Source organism: Peromyscus californicus, unplaced genomic scaffold (genome assembly GCF_007827085.1).
Source record: "Peromyscus californicus insignis strain IS unplaced genomic scaffold, ASM782708v3 Scaffold_10__1_contigs__length_136768540, whole genome shotgun sequence".
Classification (NCBI taxonomy): Eukaryota; Metazoa; Chordata; class Mammalia; order Rodentia; family Cricetidae; genus Peromyscus; species Peromyscus californicus.
This window is the reverse complement of record NW_026294391.1, coordinates 83,046,720-83,067,447: the sequence shown is the minus strand read 5'-3', so window position 1 is coordinate 83,067,447 and position 20,728 is coordinate 83,046,720. Positions and strand designations below refer to the sequence as shown.

The following is a 20,728-nucleotide window of genomic DNA, read 5'->3' as shown; positions in this document are numbered from 1 at the left end:
AGTCAAGCCTCCCCCGACTCCCGCAAGGGCTCTGCAGGGCAGGGTACTCTACTCGATCCGGCCGGTGTGTAAGTTTCCGCTTGGCCCCGCCTCCCCGCCTCCCCCCATCGCGCCTTGGTCCCGCCCCAAGACCGGAGCCCGCTGGGCGGCGCGCTGATTGGCTAGTGCCTGGCGTAGCCCCGCTCGGCAGCTCTGGCTCTCTCTGGCTCTCTCCAGACTCCGTGGCCAGTAGTTTGCGGCAGCGGGAGGAGGAGCAACAGCAGCAGTAGCGGCGGCGGCTTGCTCGGAGGGGAGACGGACGAGCCGGCGTAGACGGCAGCACCAGCTACCGTTCACCATGCCTGGCTTGCCCGGGGGGCCCCGGCATCCACTCCCTTAGCCCCTCGCGGGCCCGCGGTGCGCTGTCTTCTCTGGCATTCCAGCTGAGCCGATTCATCGGAGATCCGAAACCTCCCACCCCAGTCCTATTGCTTCCTGCTCTCTCATACTCCACACTCACACTTCCCATCCACACACTCACTCTTCCTCCCTTTGGCACATCCACGCACAGCCCGACTCAGAGAGACAGACCTCCCTAGCGCGCGAGCGCCAGGGAGGGAGGAAGCCCTAAGCGGGGCAGACGGACGGTGCTTCTCCTGGAGGATGGGATCCAGACGCTCCCGCAAGTAAACTTTGGAGGCGACAGAAACCGTCGACCCTGGCAGCTGCCGAGGCGGACCCCAGCGACATGCAACTGAACTAAGGAGGGCTTCCTTTGGCGGCGGCAGCGGCAGCAGCAGCGGAGGCGGCGGCGGCGGCGGCGGCGGCTGCGGCGGCGGCGGCGGTCCTTGGAGCGACACCCCAGCCCAAACCCGGGGAGCCGAAGAAACCCCGGGTGCCCGCAGCTGCAGTTCCGCCTCTCCTGGCCGGTATTGTAGTAGCTTCCCTTTCTCACCTTCCCATTCCCTGTACCCTCCCCCCAGGGCAATTGGAACGAGCAGGACTTTGATATTTTTTTTTTTGGACAAATTGCCATCTTCCCATTTTCATAAACTTGAGGCAGAGGCCTGGGCTGCGTTGGTAACTTTGATTTCCGAGATATAAACACCCGCAGCCCCTCAACCGCTCTGTGGGAGGAGCCCTGTGCCCACCTCGGATCCCGGGCAGTCGCGCCCCCCACGCCCTCGGACTCCAACCTCAGCGCCAGGGACAGTGCTCTAGCATCTCTTCCCTTCCCCCTTCCTCTGCCCGCCCCGGGACAGCCCTCCAGCTCAACCAGATCCCTGGGCGCCCAAGGATCTTGTCAGCAACTCAGACTTCTGCCTACGATCCCCCCTTTTCTCCCCAACAGGCCTCGAAGAGGCCAGAGTGGCCCCCCCGGAGCCCGGAGGGCGCGTACCGGGCGGGAGCTCCCTCCGCAGTGAGCTGGGCGCGCTGGGGGGAGGTCCTTGCGCATGCCAGGTGCACAGACTACGCGCTCGCCTGCCCCAGTGCCGGTGCGCTGCGGCTGGTCGGCCAGTGCCTGAAAGGCTGAGCTCCCACAGCCTTAGGCGTCCGCGCCCCAAGTACAGTCTGGACTCTGCAGCTTGTGGCCGTCTGGGGCTTGCAAGCGCCACTCGATCCGCAGCCCTGCGCCGCTGCGGCCAGTCGCGCCTGGCTAACTTTAAAGGGGGAAAACTGAGTAGCCGGGCTGGAGGGAGGGGGCTCGGGGCCGCGCGGCGCTCCCTCGGCCCCACGGAGCCCCCGGACCCCCAGAAAGCCCCCACCGAGTCCCCTGCAACCTCAGCATTGGAGCCCGCGCGGGTTCATCCCGCGCGCCGCCGGGCCGCCCTGGGCGGGACTCCTCCCGCGGCCTCCGGGGCCACGGGGCGCGCGCAACAGGCGGCCCGAGCCGGCGGGAAGCTGGAGCGCCGGCGGCGTCGGTCTCGGAGGGGTGTGGAGAGGCGAGGCCAGGCAGAGCCCCGCGCAGCCATGGAGTCTCTCCTGCTGCCGGTGCTACTGCTGCTGGCGGTACTGTGGACACAGGCGGCCGCCCTGATTAACCTTAAATACTCGGTAGAAGAGGAGCAGCGCGCCGGGACAGTGATCGCTAACGTGGCCAAGGACGCGCGGGAGGCGGGCTTCGCGATGGATACGAGGCAGGCTTCTGCGTTCCGCGTGGTGTCCAACTCAGCTCCGCACCTGGTGGACATCAACCCCAGCTCAGGTCTGTTGGTCACCAAGCAGAAGATCGACCGAGACCTGCTGTGCCGCCAGAGCCCCAAGTGCATCATCTCGCTAGAGGTCATGTCCAGCTCAATGGAGATCTGTGTGATTAAGGTGGAGATCAAGGACCTGAACGACAATGCTCCCAGTTTCCCAGCCGCACAGATTGAGCTAGAAATCTCTGAGGCAGCCAGTCCCGGTACGCGCATCCCACTGGACAGCGCTTACGATCCGGACTCGGGCAGCTTTGGTGTGCAGACCTATGAGCTCACACCCAACGAGCTGTTTGGCCTGGAGATAAAGACGCGGGGTGACGGTTCGCGCTTTGCTGAACTCGTGGTGGAGAAGAGCCTGGACCGCGAGACACAGTCACACTACAGCTTTCGCATCACAGCACTCGACGGAGGTGACCCACCACACTTGGGCACAGTTGGCCTCAGCATCAAGGTGACGGACTCTAATGACAACAACCCGGTGTTTGGAGAGTCCACCTACTCAGTGAGCGTGCCTGAGAACTCGCCTCCCAATACACCCGTCATCCGCCTGAATGCCAGCGACCCCGATGAGGGCACCAATGGCCAGGTGGTCTACTCCTTCTACGGCTATGTCAATGACCGCACACGTGAACTCTTCCAAATTGACCCACACAGCGGCCTAGTCACTGTCACCGGTGCGCTAGACTACGAAGAAGGACACGTGTACGAGCTGGATGTGCAAGCCAAGGACCTGGGGCCCAACTCTATCCCTGCACACTGCAAAGTCACCGTCAGCGTACTAGACACTAATGACAACCCGCCAATTATCAACCTACTATCGGTCAATAGCGAGCTTGTGGAGGTGAGCGAGAGCGCCCCCCCGGGCTATGTGATTGCCCTGGTTCGGGTGTCTGATCGCGACTCAGGTCTCAATGGACGTGTGCAGTGCCGCTTGCTGGGCAATGTCCCCTTTCGGCTGCAGGAGTATGAGAGCTTCTCCACTATCCTTGTTGATGGACGGCTAGATCGTGAGCAGCACGACCAGTACAATCTTACGATTCAGGCTCGAGACAGCGGTGTGCCTATGCTGCAAAGTGCCAAGTCCTTTATTGTGCGCATCACTGATGAGAATGACAACCACCCACACTTCTCCAAGCCTTACTATCAAGTCATTGTACAGGAGAACAACACGCCTGGCGCCTATCTGCTCTCTGTCTCTGCCCGCGACCCCGACTTGGGTCTCAATGGTAGTGTCTCCTACCAAATTGTGCCATCACAGGTGCGAGACATGCCCGTCTTCACCTATGTCTCAATCAATCCCAACTCTGGTGATATCTATGCGCTACGATCCTTCAACCATGAACAGACCAAGGCATTCGAATTCAAGGTGCTGGCCAAGGATGGCGGCTTGCCCTCACTGCAAAGCAACGCCACGGTGAGGGTCATCATCCTCGACGTCAACGACAATACCCCAGTCATCACTGCCCCACCCCTGATCAATGGCACTGCTGAGGTCTATATTCCTCGAAACGCCGGCATAGGCTACTTGGTGACTGTAGTTAAGGCAGACGATTATGATGAGGGCGAAAATGGCCGAGTCACCTATGACATGACAGAAGGTGACCGCGGTTTCTTCGAAATAGACCAGGTCAACGGAGAAATCAGAACCACTCGCACCTTTAATGAGAACTCCAAGGCTTCCTATGAGCTGATAGTGGTGGCCCATGACCATGGCAAGACGTCTCTTTCTGCCTCTGCCCTTGTCCTAATCTACCTGTCCCCAGCTCTTGATGCTCAAGAGTCAATGGGCTCTGTGAACTTATCCCTGATTTTCATTATTGCTCTGGGCTCCATTGCCGGCATCCTCTTTGTCACTATGATATTCGTGGCAATCAAGTGCAAGCGTGACAACAAAGAGATCCGGACCTACAACTGCAGGTAGAGCCAACTTTTCTTTCTTTTCTTCTGTGTTTTGAATGAGTAAGGTGTGTGTATTTGTGTCTGTGTAAAACCCTCAGTGCTTTTGTTTCCTACTTAAATGCATGCAGCATACTCACAGTGCTTCTTTGTGGAGGGTGAAAAGTTTGTGACAGTCCAAGTTGATCAATTCTTTTGATCTGACAATTTGCTGGAAGACAATCATTTACTGTTTGAATGGATTCTGTCACCTAATGATGATGAGCAGAAAAACAATTATCATTTTAAAATTTGCACAGCTGTCTCCAATGAAGTTAAGGTAGAAAAAATGAGAGAGGTGGAGGGAGGGAGAATCAGAGAGTGAGAGAGGAGGGAGGGAGGGAGAGGAGAGAGGGAGGGAGAGGAGAGAGGGAGGGAGAAGAGGGAGGGAGAAGAGGGAGGGAGAGCTACAGAGAGATAGATTTTCATATTTTTAGCTAAAGTTCTATGTATCATGATTTGAGGGCTTGGTTTTCCTGGAGCACAATGTTTTGCAGACAATAGCTGAAAAGAGATGGAGTACTGACAGCTGCCTTGTCCTGCTGTAGGGTTATACTCAAGAGAGAGCTAGGGAGTGAGAGTTTATGTGGGAAACAGAGAGTAGGAGGAAGAGAGAAGGCAGTGTGTGGGGAAGCAGGTCATTAGTGGGTTTTAGTGTATTCTTGGCTTGTTTTGTATCTAGTCCCCAGACATCTGGCTATACAAAGTGAAATTCTGTCAGGCATCTGTATGTTTTCAAATATGTGCTTGGTTGGTGTGTGAAGACCAAACATCCCAATGAGATACAAGAGTTTGCATCCAGATGTTTCTGTAAAATAGCAATCTTCTGGAGTTTGCTATGCTTTCCTCTAATGTGGAAGAGTGCTGTGGCATTAAGATCTGGTCGCTACCAGTGGATGTCACTATGGGCTATTGTGTTACAGTTTCTCTGAAGTATGAGTGGGATGTGTGTGTGGGTAGGAAAACAAGAGCAGAGGAAAAAGAAGAGAGGAGAGAAATGTAAAAACTTGAATGGCATGTGATGTAATATTTTTTAAAGTCTTGATTAACACATTAGAGGTTCTTGTTGAAAACTTCTTGCAATTTGATAGAAGAAATAAGTCTAAGAATTTCTAGAATCCTACTTAGGATAATGCATATAATTTTTTCCAGCAGTGTCTCATCGAAACAGTTGAAAAAAGTTATTTTTATTTTCTTTACTTTGCTGAAAATGAATGGTGCTGCTATTTGCAGCCAAGGTGTGTGTGCTTGTGTGTGCTTTCAACACACCTACACATCCACTGTATCTTGTGCCATCTGTGCTTGCATGTTAATCAGTCAAAATATGTTCCTGTAGGTCCGATTTGTATCTGACACCATCTGAAACACACACTTCTGTGAATCTGAGCTCCCTGAATATGTAACAGCCATGCAATTATTGTTTCCCTTTTACTATTCTCTGCATTACACAAGTTAGTAGACAAATGCTAACCACACATGAATATCAATCAGGTGCCATAAAAGAGCAGCTGCAATGCCTCATAAATGCTTTAATCCTGTTACTAGTGAGATGGCCGTGACTTTTCTTTCCTTCAGTACCAAGTCACTTCAGATGGGAGAAATGGAAATTAATATTGCTCTTACCTTTGAAACCTGTGACTGCCAATGGCGATTTTTATAGGAGAAAAATGCAGGGTCAATAAAATTTTATTTATATGGAGATAATGATAGAGGGGACTCTTTTTAAGCCATTTTTTCTCAGGATAAAGTAAATGCATAAGACCCTTCCTACGATGAAAAAGAAATCAGCTTGGAATAAAGATATTGAAGGCTTTGCCACTTCTTGGTGATATATGACTAGAAGTAAGAGCTCTTTCTGAGAGCTTGCCAGGGAGATCATTAAACAAGGAAGAGAGCATTTGAATTGGGGGAAAAAGTGCAAATCTCAGTGCTCTCCAACTTCACCCAAATGTGGATTTTGTTAAGTACTCCTCACTGCTATGGCTTGCGATTAATGAAGTACAGTTTAATTAAATAATTGGTCAATACAGAATGGGCTGTGCAATGAATGCCTCGGCTGAATAATTGGATGGGGCATTGCCAAACTTACCCATCATGGGTAAACAAAATGATTAGAACTTCCCATTGATTCAGTAAACAGATTTGAAAAGAAATGTAACCCTAGTCCTGAGGTTTGGGGGATTTTATCTGTTCCTCAGCCTCTGTATCATCAATTTGCCATCATTTCAAGTCAGACTGGGCAGAGAGCAAAAGGGTGAGATGAAATAAATTGCTTAGCTCTAGGTAGATCCCAGGGACAGAGTAATAATTTGCCTTGGTAGATATGAGTAGATACGCAAACTCCCCATCTGCTCAGACTTCTTGGAATCCTAAAGTTCAGGAGCCCATCTTTCTATGTATGTGACTAGGCAGAGGTGTCTAGTTCTTTGCTCCTGCAGGATCTCTTCCTGAAATGCATTCATTTATAAGACTTGTGAGGTGATCTGCAATTGCTGCTTGAATTGGGCTCCCCCTTTTTTTTATATATATATTCTGACAATTAGCTTTGTCGAGGGAGAATACAGACACACTCTTTCCCTTGTAAAGTTCAACCTGTATTATTTATTAACCTTATTGTTTTGCTGATTATTGCTTAGAGATTGAATTCTCAAACAATAAGCTGAATTCATTATGTGCAAAGTAATACATGACATTGAGAATCTGGCTACATTATAATGTATTTCTTTTGACAAGTCTCTTAATGCTTGGTGTCTTTGGTGCACGTTCCTGGATCTGTGTCAGTGTTAATTAAATTGAGCTTTTTATGTTCCAGTTGCAGCACAGCTGCTTGTAGGTACACCTGAATGGCGAAGGATGCTGAATGCACTAACCTTTAAATTCCTTTGCAGTAATTGTTTAACCATCACTTGTCTCCTCGGCTGTTTTATAAAAGGACAAAACAGCAAGTGTCTGCATTGCATCTCGGTTTCTCCCATTAGCGAGGAGCAAGACAAAAAGGCAGAGGAGAAAGTGAGCCTAAGGGGAAAGAGGTAAAAAGGCATTTCCCCTCATTCAAATGGGTTTGGCTATCAGATTTCTCTAGGAGAGGAGGGGGAAGGGTGGAAAGTAGAAGGGAGCTGGGCTAAGGCAGGGAGGAGGGTGTGGATGAGCAGAGCTAGGAGCTGTTGGAGGACAGGGTCTGAACCTCTACCCTCATCTAAAAGTGATCACTTTAATCAAAGAGGAAGCTGATCCATGGTGTTTGCCACACTACAAATTCCTGGAGGCCATGGCGAGGGCTTTTCTTACTTCCCTCTATCTCCTTTTATGTTAATTGGCACTTACATTTTACTTCACCCAGTATGTCCTTTGGGTTCCAGGGAAGCTTCAGATTTGAGCATCTTCATGCTCTCTCCCATAGGCTCAACTTTCCCCATCCCCCACCCCTGCTCACTGGCCACCCACAATGAAAAATTCAAAATCTAAAGTATGAAAATTTCTGTAGAAGGGGTGGTGGGAGGTTAGTATGTTATATGAAGACTTCATGGCCCTCAGCTTGTTTTCGCATGCAAAAAGCACAGGGAGAAACCCGATGATGTAATGCGCCAGAATAAGGAGCTGGAGCAGAGATGGGGTGCAACCCTCTGGGGTGCTTAATGTTTATTCATCAGTATATGGTCTGAGAAGGTGTTATCTATTCGTGCTGCCTTTTCTGTCACATAGAATCGCTGAATACTCCTATGGGCATCAAAAGAAATCAAGTAAGAAGAAAAAAATTAGTAAGAATGACATCCGCCTTGTACCTCGGGATGTGGAGGAGACAGACAAGATGAATGTTGTCAGTTGCTCCTCCCTTACTTCGTCCCTCAACTATTTCGACTACCACCAGCAGACACTGCCCTTAGGCTGCCGACGCTCTGAGAGCACTTTCCTGAATGTGGAGAACCAGAATACCCGCAACACCACTGCCAACCACATCTACCACCACTCCTTCAACAGCCAGGGCCCTCAGCAGCCAGATCTGATCATCAATGGTGTGCCCCTGCCTGAGGTGAGTGCAGCTAAGTAGTTTTGTGAGGTCTTCCAAGATCTCCTTCTGAAGCTGGTTGTTCTACTATGAGTCATTCTGGAGGCATACCACCTGTCTAAGCCCATTTCCATACTCAGGATTTGCTAACAGCGCCTTTTGGGACAAAGAGTGATTTAGCATAGAGGGCTTTTGTTAAGGGGTGGTGTTGGGAGTCTGCACTCAAATAATCTGAGCGTTGACATGCCTTCATAATGTCCCAGCAGAGCAAAAGATTGCTCCACCTGTTGCAGTGGTACCAGCTTGGAGACTAAAGCAGTTTCAGGTCACCAAGCCGTGTTGAAAATGAGGGAAGCCCTGTAATGCTTCAATTCCAGTTTCCTCTCGTGGTTCAGAGTCCTAAAGGCACTCCCAACTTTGCTGTTTTCTTCTCATACTACTGTTCTCTACCATCTTGCTGAACTATGGTTAAAAGGATGCAAGCAATCAAATTGAAAAAAGTCAGATTGCTGTTTCTTAGCAGTTCTGGTAATAACGTTTGACAATTGAGGATGTTGAAACTGTCACTAATATGAATATTGTATGAAGTAGCCATGAATTTGAATGAACTGTTTCTTTTCAGTTTGGGTGTTTTCATGGAGGAGTTTTTAACAATGCAATATGGTCAAATGTTTGTTGGTTATGGAAATATTTTGGGAGAGCAGGGTGATAAATCAGTGATGGTGGAGGGGCAGCAGGAGGGGGAAGGAGTAGAAGGCTAAAATCAAGTCCTTAAACTGGGTTCATTTTCTGTGAATTGCTTAAATCCCTCTTTGGTTAGAAATTGGACACACTGGGTGACATGCTCTCTTTCAGGTCACTACAAAAGCTATTTTGTAGATTTCAAGAATACTTCAACAGTTTTTCAGTGTATCTTTACAAACATCATCTTATTAGGAAGCCACAATCAGCTATCTTGATATATTTCTCTTTGATGGAAGATGAAACAAAGGTTCAGAGATGCTGAGGAACTTGTTCAGACTCAGAGGGAAGATCACACAGAACGGGAGGAGTACATCACCTTGCTTTGTACTAAGATAGTGTTTGAGTGGTACTTTCTGCCTTTAGAAATGATTCACACCGACATACCTAGGCAATCATGTGAACATAAAATGGACTTAGTGTTTTTTATCAGTTTTGTAGGGCAAAGGGTGCTTAGGACCATTTACACTGTGTTACATTGTGTCTCCTAGTTCCTGGAAAATAATTCCTACTAGAATTAATAGCATGGAAAAGCAGTATTTTTAATGACCAACTCATATTATTCCGCTGTTAACAAAAGCACCAGCATTTAAAGTACCTAACTCCATAAACAAAGAGTTATTGAAAATCTAGTATTATTTCACATAAACTTACTTCTAAGTATTAATGACCCTTAATACTACTAGTGCCTTAACCATAGACTGCTTGGAGAGATACTGTGGGCCACTAATAATTCAGTCAGAGATTGAGAGGTAAGGGTTTGTAGTAGAATCAAATAGAGCATGGTTTTGAATCCTGGAGTCACCTTTTACTATGGAACCTCTCTGAGCCTCTGTTTCCTCATCTAAAAAAGTGGGCACCTCTGTTATTGAAAGTTTTTCCAAGGAGAAATAAAACATTATGAATTGTAAAGAGTGTGTATGATTCATAGAAATCTCTAAAAATTTCTTTTTTACTTGAAAATTAGAGAATCATCATTGGCAACGGGCTATTCACTTGAGTATGTCTCTCCAGGCTCTTATAACCAAATAGGAATTTAGGCTGGCTTTGTGTAGATAATACCTGCAAGGTGGTGTAAGCAGACCACTGATTTGTAGTGATCATTGAACAATGAAGATGAAAAGTGCTACTATTGTGTATTCCATTGCTGGTTTGCTATTGCTCGTGGAAATGGACAAAAAAGTATTGAATCCTGAAGATTTAGTGATCATTTTGCAATGTTTCTGAGAAAAGGGAGCCGTGATGTCTATTGAATATGTGGAAGAAGCAGGAGTTAGTAACTATGATTTCTTGATTCACCTAGTATCTTGGTGTCCTTTTTGCGTTTATCCTAAGAGCAGGATAACACAAAGAATTTCAGAAAGCCAAAGTCTCAGTTCTGATTGTTTCACTGATAACCTCTTTGTCCAACAAAATTGGTATGCAGGGTTAGGCTGAGGTTACGTGTGTATTTCCAGTACGCAGTCCTGGAGAGTTCATAGCTAAGCATCCGCCACGATATTTAACCTGTATCCAGCATGAAGTTTTGAATAGGGAAAACGACACTTGTCCTTTTCTTTCAAACTAGAAGCTGCTCAACATTGACGGGAAGAACAGGAATGATCAGTGCATTTATTCAGCTGATATTTGTTGAGTGTACATTCCTTTTAAGGCACTACTGTAGGGTCTGTACTTCCAGAGACAAAAAAAAAAAACCAAACCCAAACAAAACAAAAACAACAATGAATGCACTTTCTAGTGAGGCCAGCATATAAACAGGTGGTTTGCAATATGGGACGTTAAATGTTACTATATTGTGCAGTGGGATTCCTAGAATAATAATGTTCCAATGTATGTCCTACCTTTATACTTTCCTCATTAATTAACTAATCCATCCAAGAAATAATTCATTTATGAAGCAATTATAGTACTGAATGATAAGTGCTATGATGTAGTAAATAGATGATTCTTAAGTCATTACATTAAAATTATCCTTTATATTATTTCATGAAACCATTTTTTGTTTGCTCATTAACTCAAGCAACTAGCATTTATTACATGGTTAGACTGTGCCAAATATTGTATCTGCTGTTTGCTAGTGATACAAAGTTAAAACACTTGATCTTTGACATCAGACAGCTTAAGAGAAACAGACAAATAATACAATTTCAATTCTGGATAATGTGCCTTTCCTAAGCGTATGTGACATTCTTACTTTTCAGATTGGGACCAAAGGTGACTGCATATTCGATTCTTCTGCTGTGTTGCCTTTTATGGCACACACTCCCTTTACTATTTGTATGGTGATAGGGCGTATTGGAAATAGTAATTAGATAAGTGAGTAGACGCAGAACTACTGTGCTTGCACCTTGCTGCTTCCACTCCACTGAACTTTGAAATGGATCGCCACTGCGTTAAACCAAATCACTAAGTGTTTTTCTAATGCCCAGTGTCCCCAGCTATGTAACAGGTATATTCCAAATACATGTAAGAGGAAAGAAACTTCTGCCCTCAGAACGTTCAATTCAGCATGGGAGCCGAGATCACTCAAAGCGTGCAACTGCCAAGCAGGCAACAAAAAGATAGCTTTTGACCACCTGTTCTCTTGTATGCTACTTAGTACTTCTCCTTCCAAGGCAAGGCTGATGATAGTATTTTTATGCAAATTTGCTGTTGCACTATCTAGGCTTGGTGCTGAATTGAAGATGGCTTTTGTTTGGGTGATGGGGCTCAAACCAAGAGCTATGTACAAGTTAGCCAGATGCTCTACTAATGACCCTTAGCCCTGAGGGTGACTTTTTCGTCTATAAACCTAGTTACCTTTGAACACTGTCAGGTCTAAGAACATGGAAACAGGACTTTGAATGTGCTTCGGTAGGTTAGGTAAAGGGAGTGGAGCACTGGTCTAGAGCATTGGAACTTAGCTTCTAGTGCTGTATAGATAGCCTCTTATGGAACCGGATGTGAATATTTTTCTGTCCTCTGCTGTTGCTTGGGATGCCAGCTGTGGCAATTTCATGGTTTTGTATACACATACGAGGGGGTAAAGTGGAAGGTGTCTTTGCTGTTTGCAGAAGGCTTTTTTTAGAATTAGTGATGCTGTGCACCTTTTAAATATTTTAACTTGGAAGGTGAGATTCACATTCCTTGGCATTCTAGTTTATTTAGTTTATAGACTTTATGTGAAAATGAGGTGTGTGTGTGTGTGTGTGTGTGTGTGTGTGTGTGTGTGTGTGTGTAAGACAGAAGAAAAGAAAGGAGGTTGAAAAAGAAGAAAGATATTAGGTTTGTTAGTTTGCTAATATTTTTCTGAAAATATCTGAATTTGTTCTGTGAATCCCTTAGTGTGCCATGTTTTTTCTTCTGATGTTTTGTGAATGGAAGCATGAATAGTGAGTGCTTCTGGCTTCCAGAAAATGTTTTTCCTTTGCACATTAGCATTTTTGTATTGCTCTTTTGGTCAGTAGGGGTTCTGGTCATTAGAGGGAGCAAATAGAATTCATGTTTTTCCTATGAAGAATGGAGATTTGGGTAGAGTCTTTCTCTTTTGACTTTCAGGATGGGTGAAGTGGTCCAAACACATTTAACCTTTGTGAGACTTGTTAAAATTTGAGTTTCTGATACTGAATGATTTGGAGAAGACAATTCTGCTTGGTGGATAGTAGGCAGGAACTGCCAAAGCTTCCACATAGATACAGAAGAATTCTGTTTTGATTTACCCTCAATCTTGAATTTTTTTCCTTGTGTTTTAGGTTGAAACTCTTTGCTGGCAAAATGTAGCGTCTTTGATGTAAAGCATCCAAATTGTGTGTGTGTGTGTGTGTGTGTGTGTGTGTGTGTGTGTGTGTGTGTTTGCTTTACGCAAGTTGTTTGTGCAGCTCTACAAGCAGTAATGTAGCAGAGGAAGAATCTGCAGAACAAGGATCTGTGTGACAGGAGGGAATGAATGCTTCCAGTTACTCTGCAAAAATGTTTGAATGCATGGCTACGTTATGGAAAATACAGAAAATAAAACATCATTTAGGCCTTGAAGAAATGTTGGAAAAAATGAAAGAAATAGCTCAGCATGCTTTGTTCCTTAAAATAAAGAAGTTAGGGATTTGCAATGAGTTAAGAAAAATTTTGAGCTTTGGATAACCACAAGCCATTTAGACAGACAGCAGATCCAGAAAAATGATAACCTAGTAACTCTGATGAAGCTAGTTTGGATAGTCTGGATACCACACAGTTTTACTTGCAGTTAAAGCAAACCAAGAAACCTTTCCTCCAGTGAGCTTCAGTTTTTCAAAAACGTTTCCTTGTTATGGGATCTTGGATTCATTGAAGTCAAAGGTCAACAGAAATCCCGAGGCTACAGGATGAAGCAGTGGGAAACAATGCATCCCCACAAAGCCTTTGGCTTTCTTCAAAACTCTAGGGCTCTGCTTCTACCAGTGGATATTCTTGGGCCACCCATTGCCTACTGTATGTTTACTGGCCCGGTTCACATCTAGCTGAGGCAGTGCGTTTCCCAGCGGGCAGCAGCTAGCAAGATGTGTTCCAGAATAAACTGTTCCTCTGTCGTCTCCACGCAACTGCTGCAGAACTGAGTTAGTTTACATTAGTATTTGCTAATTTATTATTATCATTCCTTATTGGCAATTAACTGGTTACCTGAGAGATCATCTGTCTCCCTGTACACCTTCACTGAAGTTGAGCTTAGCCAGAGTGCTTGCTAATGATCCTGAGATTTTTCTCCCTAGGGGTCTGGAGGCAGGACATTTTCCAGAGAAAGCTCTGGGGCTTTGGAATTCCTCTTATCACAGGACCATTGTGGTCCAACCTGCTTTTCTTCTGTTAGTCAGACTTGCAAAGTGAAAGGGCTGTCCCATTCCCTTCCTAAACTTGCCCGAATCTACTGTTGAGTCCATATATGGTACCGAGATGATGTTGAAACTGGCCATGTAGACGATAGCTTACCAGGAGTCAGAAGAATGGCAAAAGATGGAGTTATCTACTGGCAAAACTAGATAGAATCTTTCATGTATGGTGCTGCCATAGATCTGAGGTACCTGCTTGGACTTTCAGATGTTGACCCCTCTGCTTATGAGTCTTAGCTTCCATGGCTTAGGGGAGGCCAGGCTTGGTTGGATAGTGTCTCAGATGTGGATAAATAAAGGCATCTGTGTAAGGAGAGTTCTGTATCTGAGAGGTGGGAGGCTGGGGCTGGAGCAGTCATTTTCCCCATGGAGGAGAGGCTGGATATCTTGACATGTGACTGGCCGGCCTTTAATGTGTGCTTGCTTCATTTACTTCAAACAATTGAGAGGTTTGAAGTGAAAGTCCCAGAGGGTCAGTTGTTTTCAGAGGGAAATGCTCTTCAAGTTTCATTTCCTGTTGAGTATGAGGAGTGAGTTTTGTGCCGACTACTTAGTGGGGTCAGCAGCTTCCGGTGTGCTTCTGCCTCCCTGGATCCCCCAGAGGGATGATGAGCAACAGTCTTGTCACTGGTGAGATGGGTTTTGTCAGCTCCAGAAGCTTGGGTTCCCATGAAGAAGCCTTTTTGGCTCTCATTTAGTGGTTTGCTTAAAATTTTAGCTGCCCCCACAAAGCTCCATAGAATTCCTGGAATAGTCAGAAGGGACTCTTCGGTCAAGAAAATGCGGTTACAGAAAAGGCAAATGTCCTGGGCTTGGTGGCACAGCTGTGTCATCACAGCTCCAGGGAGCCTGAGGCAGAAAAGTCTCCAGTTGAAGCCAAGCCTGGCCTACAGAGTGAATTTGAGACCACCCTAAGCGACTCACTGAATCCTCATCTCAAAATAAAAAGTAAAACAAAGGGACTAAGAATGTATTTCAGGCACATACATGAGATCCTAGCTTCAGTACCCAGTACCTTCCTCCCCAAAGCAAATGGCTTGCCCAGGCACATATATTTGTGGCCAAACCAGACCGCAGGTAGCTTGACCGTAGTTCTTCAGCTTCCAAGTGCCTTTTTTGTCAGGACAGAAAATCAACAGTCCTCTTAGGAGCATCTAGAGATAAACCCCTGTTGGTAGGTGTGTTCCTGAAAAGCTGACAGTCAGTGCTTGTTTTGCAAATTAGACCCTTTGTTATCTAACCAGGGTGGCCTTCTGTATTTAAAGAAACCTATGGTGGAGTCCTTCTTAAGGAAAGGGTCCTAATATAATATGAACAATCAGCTTTGAACTGATTTCCTTTGTAAGTCTGGAGTTTTACATATTTTGTTTGGTTAAAACAGGCTCATTATGGTGGCAAGATTTACATAAGTGTTGAAAGCTGGGCCAAATTCCTTATTCCCTTGGAAGGTAACAGCAGCCCCTGAATTCTCATGGGTTAATTCCTAGTTGGATTTCACTTAATTAAAAATGCAATTATGTAATAGTTAAAATATATAAAGTCAAGACCAGACAGATACATGTCACGTAGATTTAACAAATGTCTATACTTACTTACTAAAGATTTAAAAAAATTGAAATAAAAATGTAGAGCTTCCCCAATTTAGTCCAGCTACACTCTTCTTAAGCCTATGGCACAAACCTGCCTGGAATGTTTTTAGTTCTTTTGACTTTCTCTTCTTAAATTTATCCTTTTCCCTCTAGGATGTAAAAGCACCCCAGGTCAATGAGGATTTCCTGGATTAGGTAGAACCCATAAATTACTTTGAAATATGAAATATAAAGGATTCCTTTATAACTTTTGTTTAAATTGAGAATTTGGGAAGGGAGAGAATGGATTTTCAAAAGAAATGAGACTGCTAGGCTGACAAACAAGTGTTAAGAGCAGCTACCTTGAGACCTGTGTACGTTTAGGATTTTAACAGACAAGAAGTTTGATGTTGAGCCTGTGTGCTCCTTGAGCTCAGCATTAGTAGTAGACCAGCACCAGCGTTTCTTAATGTCAGATGCTTAAGCACTGTCTTCATGTGCATAGTCTTCTGATGCTCCATTAAGCCTCTGAGTGCCAGGGTGGCCAGTTTTCAGCTTCTCCCACTGGGCCCCATCTGGCTGTTGTTCTGTGGCAAGCTGCTCTCCTTCAGCACCACCAGTAACTGGCCTTGGCGGCCTCAGCTTTCTAGATTGAGCCGAAATCTGATTTCCAGAGCATGAAGGGCACCTCTTCTCAGATTGTAGTTTGTTCTTCTGAACAAAATGGATTCCCTGCGTTAAGCTGGCAGGGGGAAAAGTTTAACAGAAAAATTAGATACTTCTCTCTCTCTCTCTCTCTCTCTCTCTCTCTCTCTCTCTCTCTCTCTCTCTCTCTCTGTGTGTGCGTGCGTGCGTGCGTGCATGTGTGTGTGTGTGTGTGTGTGTGTGTGTGTGTGTGTGTGTGTGTGTGTGTGTGTGTAGAGAAAAAATTTCGCTTCTCTCTGCCTTTATGGTAATTTTTGTGGACTAGGCTGATCATAGACGCATCTATGAGTTTTAGATCATCAGAGCCATCTTCTCCACTCACTTAACCTCTGCTAGCTGCCTATGTGAAAAAGACAATGCTACCACTCAAATGTGAGGCCAAGGATAGACCTTTCTGGAATGACTTTTAATTGAGAATTCTGAGTTAGACACTGTCAAATAATCACTGCTGCACGTGAAGCTCAGCTTAAGTGTATCCTAGAGTGAGTATGCTTAATTCTTGGAAATTATTTCCCGAGGACTCTTTTTTTTGTCTCTTTTGAGTTTGTCTTTGTTTTAAACCCTCCTCTTTCTCATTAGTTCTCATGGTTCGAATCAGAGAAGTCTGACTGGTTTAGACTGCCAAAAAGTATAGGCAATTTGCTATAAAACCATTTCTGATGAGGATGCATGAGTAGGCAGACTGCCTGTAGTCACAGGCATTGGTTTAACCCTTGAACAATTTTTTGAATAACTAAAAATCTCTGTGTTATAGCCGCAATATTTGGAGTTTGACACCTGTGAGGGGGTGTTTGCATTTGGCTACAGGCAATGCATATTGACTTACTGGAAGACAGTGGTGAAGACATGGGCACACTGTACTCATATGACTGGCACTGGCATCAAATGTGATATTGCTGTACTGATCACTTCCTCAATTAGTGCTTTTCCTTTTTCTCAAGTACAGATTTTTAAGTGACAGAGTATGTTGATGGTCACATTCATTCCTAAGAGCTTAGGAGAGAGAACATGTTGACATCAGTATTAACTTATGATTTTTTTTCCTTTCATAGTGGGGTTTTAAAATTGCAAAACAATTTAAAGTAGTTACATCTTTTTAGAAACCAATGTCAAATTCTATAGAAGAAACACCAATTTTCTTCATGGCTTGTGAGACTGCTATTGGGATATGTGTTCTTAGACCTCTGGGTCACTCTTTTTAATTTTGCCTCTACTGGTAATTCTTCAGAAATTGGAAAAGGGTGGTTGGTGTGCTTCATTGCAGTAGAAGTGTGGTATGGTATACTTGAAGTGGAAAGAAAAAGAAATTGCTTTTTCACAAACTGTGCATTGTGTGGTGACTTGCCAGAGAAAAGTTGTTAAAAGCTAGTGCGCTATCAAGGCTGTGACACTGGATATTATTGCATGATCTACATCTGATCATCAAGTATCCTCAAGAAGAGATCATAGCAAGTGGAGAAAAATCCAGAACTGCAAAGGTTTGTGACTATACATATTCTCATAGTTGGGGGCACCTGATCAAAAATGTATTGGAAACTTGCAACATTTTGTCCTCTTAACTCTCTGAGCCTGGAAAACTTCACCAGTACTGTTCTTTCTAGAGTGTGGCTGACCCTGAGTCACTGTATCCCCAAAGATAATGTAGCGATCTGCAGTCCTGTGATAAGGGAGAAGTACACTAGTAAAACAGGTGAAACAAAATTCAGGACCTCACGAAGAAGTTTTGCTTTCTTGAAACATTATTAGTAAAGAATTCAGAATCAAAGACATCACAAATTTTGAAGAAGTCAAACAAATACTAAATTATACTAAACCTGAAATAATATGTAAAGGGACTGGGTCAGTGTATCCCCAGTCTCTCATTCATCTCATCTCTGAGGACAATTGTATGGACTTCTGCAGTATTGGTTTTAGGGCTTTGTAAAGCTTCATAAACCGCATAAAGGTTTGAGTTGATTGATGTGAATGCCCAGTTTGTTGGTTGCATTAAGGGTAAGGAGCTTAGTTATGGCTAGTGACACTGTAGGCATGACTCTGTAGCTTTTCAATGAGGAGAGCATGTTCTCTGTGCAATCGGTGTTGAGTATCAAACACAATACTTTCATCATTCAAGTATGTCTTTCAGTCCAATGCCTTTTCTTCCATAAAGGCAACGGATGTCCTCATTTTCCTTCAGTTCGCACGCACTTGTTCTAAGGATAAATAAGAGATGGACTCCTCTTGCCTGACTAACTAATATTTTGCAGAGGAGACAGATTCGTGTATATATAAATTCTGCTATGGTTATCACCCTACCTAAACATTCATAAGCTGGAAGTCAGCGGGCTCTCCTTTCAAAGTTAGGTGTTCTTGAGAAAGGTTTTGCGTATCTTGATAAATTATCTAACCTTTTATACCAACCAAGGCCAACATAATGGAATAAGCAGCTTTTTATTCTGTTCTGAGGTCAATCTAACCAAATTATGCAACTTCTAATACAATTGTTTGAAGCTTCCACTTGGAAAGTTTTCACATTTTAATACCTTGCAGCTGAGATAAATATTTCAGCTACAATTCATGTTTAACAATATGTTTCACCGATTGTCATTCTTTGTGGGATTTGTTGGCATGACAGGCAGTTCAGCTTGGCTTTGCTCATTTTGTTGTTTGCTATAGATTATCAGCAAAGAGCCAGAATTCAATAAAAATGTATTTTTGTTGTTGTTATTTTTAATTTCAGTCCATAGGAGGAGGCTAACAGCCTCACAGAATCAATATGGGGCACTTGGGGTTTTACTTGAGAGCCAAAAAAAATGAGCTAGATTTTCTTGCAAACTGGATTTGATTCCAGAATTATTAAATTCAATCTATGTTGGAGGCTGGTAGATTGCATTCAGCAGGATTTGGGGCACTGTTTGCAGTAAGACAATCTTTTTCTTACGAGAGTCAGTGGCTCCTTCAGGGGTAGGTGTAGTCAGTGAATATCCAAATGGGAAGTGGTGTTCTACTGAAAACTTATTTTCAGGAGTGTTTTGGGAGGCAGGTCAATTGTGTACCGTTCCCTTTGTACAGCATCTGCTGTTCATTGACTATCTTTTGCTACTGATGAATTTAGCTCTTTAGTGGTTAAAGAGCCCTGCTCTTACAGGATATTCACTTGTTTTAGATAAAAACTGGCCCGCTGTGAGGATTTGCTTCTAAAATTTAGTGAATGGAAGTACTGTTTAGTAGTTAGGCGCTTTTCAAAAAAAAAAAAAATATTTTGGCTTGAAAACATCTATCCATTCAGCAGGCACTCAATATTTTTAATCATCTTTTCTTTACCATTCTTGTACTCAGCTTTGAGAAATAGAAAGAATAGGAAGTACTTACCCTCCTAGCTTAGATGATCAGTGGTGATACAAAAAGAGTTGTTACTCGATGGTGCTATGTAGTTAGTTGACAATTAAAAAATATTTTCCATTATATCAAAAAATAAATTTTTGCACAGTTTAAAGAGTTAAAATGAAAACAATACAATTATTAGAAGTCAAATATCTAATTTTGAAAATGAAAATGAAGTGGAAATATACACAAACCAAAAACACCTATAGCTCTGACTCACTATCTAGAATTTAGTAAAGTCTATGTCTCAGAAATTCATAAGTTAAATTAAAAACACATAAGCTGAGAAAATATTTTAAGTTCATACAGCAATCAAGAAAATATATTTCATTTTTGTTTTATAGTTTTATTGGAGTTACTTGGTAAATGGAAGTCTTATACATTTAAGGTGCATAACTTGATATTTTGGTGTCTATAAACACTGTGAAATGATTTCCATAACCAATCTAATTAATGTATCTGCCATCTCATATAGTTGTCACTTTTAAAATAGTGAGAACACGCCGGGCGGTGGTGGCGCACGCCTTTAATCCCAGCACTCAGGAGGCAGAGGCAGGCGGATCTTTTTGAGTTCGAGGTCAGCCTGGTCTACAGAGCGAGATCCAGGAACGGCGCAAAGCTACACAGAGAAACCCTGTCTCGAAAAACCAAAAAAAAAAAATAGTGAGAACACTTAAGTCTTACCCTCCTGGCAAATGTTAATATAGGACGCAGTGTTGTCAACTATAATGGCTCTTCAGCATATCAGACACTTAGAATACATTTTTATAGTTAAAACTTCATACTGTTTGGTCAGTTTCTTCCTATTTTCCCCACTCACAACCTTGACTCACTATCATTCTATTCTGCTTCTATGATTAAAAACTACATTTATTAATTCATTAATTTGTCAAATATTCGTAGAGTGCATACTTCATGCTAGTCAATACTCAAAGCACTGGAGCTATAAAAGTGAGCAAATGTAACTTCTGGCTCCCACAGAATTTACATTTTTATGAGTAGAAGCAAATAAATAAATAAATAAATAAATTTAGATGGTGACATGAAAAAATAAGGAAGCATAAGGACTGTTTTAGGTTTTTAATGACAGTTTTAGGAAGTTCAGGGGGAACATCTCAGATAGAGACACAAACAATATACCCTTATATCAAAAGAACTGCTACAATCAATAAAAAGGTAAACATTAAGATATTTTTCATAGAGAAGCTATAAGATGGCAATAGATGTGAAAATATTTCAGTTTTAGCAATCAGATAATAGCCATGGCATTTGAAAATATTTCAGTCATGTTAATCAGACAATAGAAATGGAATGGCATTATTAATTTTTAATTGCAAAAATGGTGCATGCATATTACTTAAAAGATCAAGTAATAAAGAAGTGTATGAAGTA

The 20,728-nt window shown here is 43.7% G+C and overlaps 1 protein-coding gene across 5 annotated transcripts in view; it reads left to right on the top strand.

Annotated features, from left to right (window-relative positions):
- The first annotated feature begins 1,207 nt into the window (after window positions 1-1,207).
- Pcdh19 (protocadherin 19) overlaps window positions 1,208-20,728 on the top strand; it is a 109,385-nt gene continuing 89,864 nt past the window's right edge. For 2 of the 5 annotated variants that reach the window (XM_052735360.1, XM_052735343.1), the window contains exons 1-2: window positions 1,208-4,097; window positions 7,818-8,145. In XM_052735360.1, the coding sequence (XP_052591320.1) occupies window positions 1,951-4,097; window positions 7,818-8,145 (2,475 nt within the window). In that variant the 5' untranslated portion in view covers window positions 1,208-1,950. Of the gene's footprint in view, window positions 4,098-7,003; window positions 7,145-7,817; window positions 8,146-20,728 lie in introns of all 5 variants that reach the window. The other 3 variants (XM_052735334.1, XM_052735351.1, XM_052735370.1) reach the window with 3 other exon arrangements.